Source organism: Arachis stenosperma, chromosome 1 (assembly GCF_014773155.1).
Source record: "Arachis stenosperma cultivar V10309 chromosome 1, arast.V10309.gnm1.PFL2, whole genome shotgun sequence".
Lineage (NCBI taxonomy): Eukaryota > Viridiplantae > Streptophyta > Magnoliopsida > Fabales > Fabaceae > Arachis > Arachis stenosperma.
In genome coordinates this window covers 8,042,398-8,044,408 of record NC_080377.1, presented here as the reverse complement: position 1 = coordinate 8,044,408, position 2,011 = coordinate 8,042,398, and the positions used below count along the sequence as shown (strand labels likewise).

At 33.8% G+C, this 2,011-nt stretch overlaps 1 protein-coding gene across 1 annotated transcript; it reads left to right on the top strand.

The window, feature by feature from the left end:
- Positions 1-217: 217 nt before the first annotated feature.
- Positions 218-1,650, top strand: LOC130944478 (spermidine coumaroyl-CoA acyltransferase-like; the record flags this gene model as incomplete). The annotated part of the gene is made up of 1 exon (XM_057872817.1): positions 218-1,650. A coding segment is annotated over one exon (1,407 nt), but the record flags the coding sequence as incomplete, so codon positions are not given.
- Between the last annotated feature and the right edge of the window lie 361 nt (positions 1,651-2,011).

The following is a 2,011-nucleotide window of genomic DNA, read 5'->3' as shown; positions in this document are numbered from 1 at the left end:
AAACCAAACGAAATGTATACTTACATATATAATCATAAATATAATCTTATACGGTATCTCTAACTTATTGATAAGTTAAAAATTAATCTAATTTATAATATATGAATCATAGGGCGGCTAGTATTGATCTATATAAGTTTCATTATTCTCGTATATTTCAGATACCACAAACACATTCAATAACAATCTCTAAATTCATTATTAAAACCACATTTTTTCCATCATGGCACCTCTCATTGTTGAAATGAAAGATGTTGTATTTATCAAACCATCTAAGTCTACTCCTTCCTCTATTCTCTCTCTATCTACACTTGATCATAGACCTGACCTTAATATGTTATACCATATCATTCAAGTTTACAAATCACAAAAACATGATGCTTACCCAAATGACCAAATTGACCCTAACCCTATTAATGTGATCAAAGAAGCACTCTCAAAGGCCTTGTTCTATTACTACCCTCTTGCCGGTAAGATAGTCAAACATGATGATGGGAAGTTTAGAATCCATTGCAATTCCAATGATGATAGAGTTCCATTTATAGAAGCAATTGCTAATTGCAATCTCTCTTCTCTTAATTACCTTGATGTTGGTAGTAGTGATGACATGGAAATTGCAAAACAATTGGCCTTTCAGCTTCCTTCACTAGGTGATGAAAATGGCCACCAATACCCTTTAAGGTTCAAGGTGACCAAGTTTCTATGTGGGGGATTCACAATTGGAATTGGGGTCTCACATGTTTTATGTGATGGATTTGGATTATCTCAATTTCTTCATGCCTTAATCGAGTTAGCAAGAGGAAGAAGCGAGCCATCAATAAAACCTGTTTGGGAGAGGGAGCGGCTGATGGGGTCAATTACCGAAATGCCCTTGCCGAGTCCGATCAATAATGCCTCGGCCGCGGTTTCACCACATCTTCCGGCCACGACACTCGTGCATGAATGCTTTAAGGTGGATGGTGAGAGTATAAGAAGACTCAAAATGAGATTGATCAAAGAATATACTAGTCACAGTAATATTAAGACTATGAAAGAAATTTTCACAAATTTTGAATCACTCACTGCTTATATTTGGAGGTCAAGGGCTAGAGCCTTGAAACTAAACCATGATGGAAAAACTTTGCTAGGTATAGTAGTTGGGGCGAGAAGACATTTGGATCCACCTTTGCCTGAAGGGTATTATGGGAATGCAATTGTGGATGCAAATGTTGTCCTTTCCGTTAAGGAACTCATGGAGAAACCTCTCTCACAAGTTGTGAAGCACATCAAAGAGATCAAGAAAGTTGCTTTTACTAGAAACTATATCACGGATTCAATTAACACTTTGGTGACAAAAGAACAAGATTTTAATGTGGAAGGTATCGGTGCATATTTTAATGTGACCGATTGGAAACATTTGGGTTTCTTGGAAAACATGGATTTTGGGGGGAATGTTCTAGTGAATTTATTACCAGCACCATGTAACATGTTTGCCATGGTGGATTTGTGCATTTTTGTACCTCCTAGCAAGTTGGATTCATCAATCAAAGATGGAGGAGTTAGGATTTTTGTGTCTCTTCCTAATGATGCCATGCCCAAGTTCAGAGAGGAGATGGAAGCTCTTATACTTCTTAATAATATTTGAACCCAATAATATATCCTAAGAATCCATGCAACCTATGGATATATATATAATATCCCTTAATTTCATGTTTGTTTGATTAATTTCTCTTTGTTTTTCTTTTTCTTTTTCTTTTTTTTTTGTACAAAAATCATGTTTGTTTCTTTATAAGTCTTTTTCTTTGTGTAAGATTTGGTTGTTGTGTGGTTGTTGTGTTTAATGTTTATGCATGGTAATTTTTTTAATAAAAGAGACTCATTCAGATAAAAATGTCAAAAACATCTTTTTTTAAAGAGAATTTTTAATAATTAAAATTTAATACATATAATTGATTAAATTATGTTATTTTTATTAAAATTAGACCGAACAAATTAATTTAGCCGAAAAACTAATAAATTAAATTTTGAATCA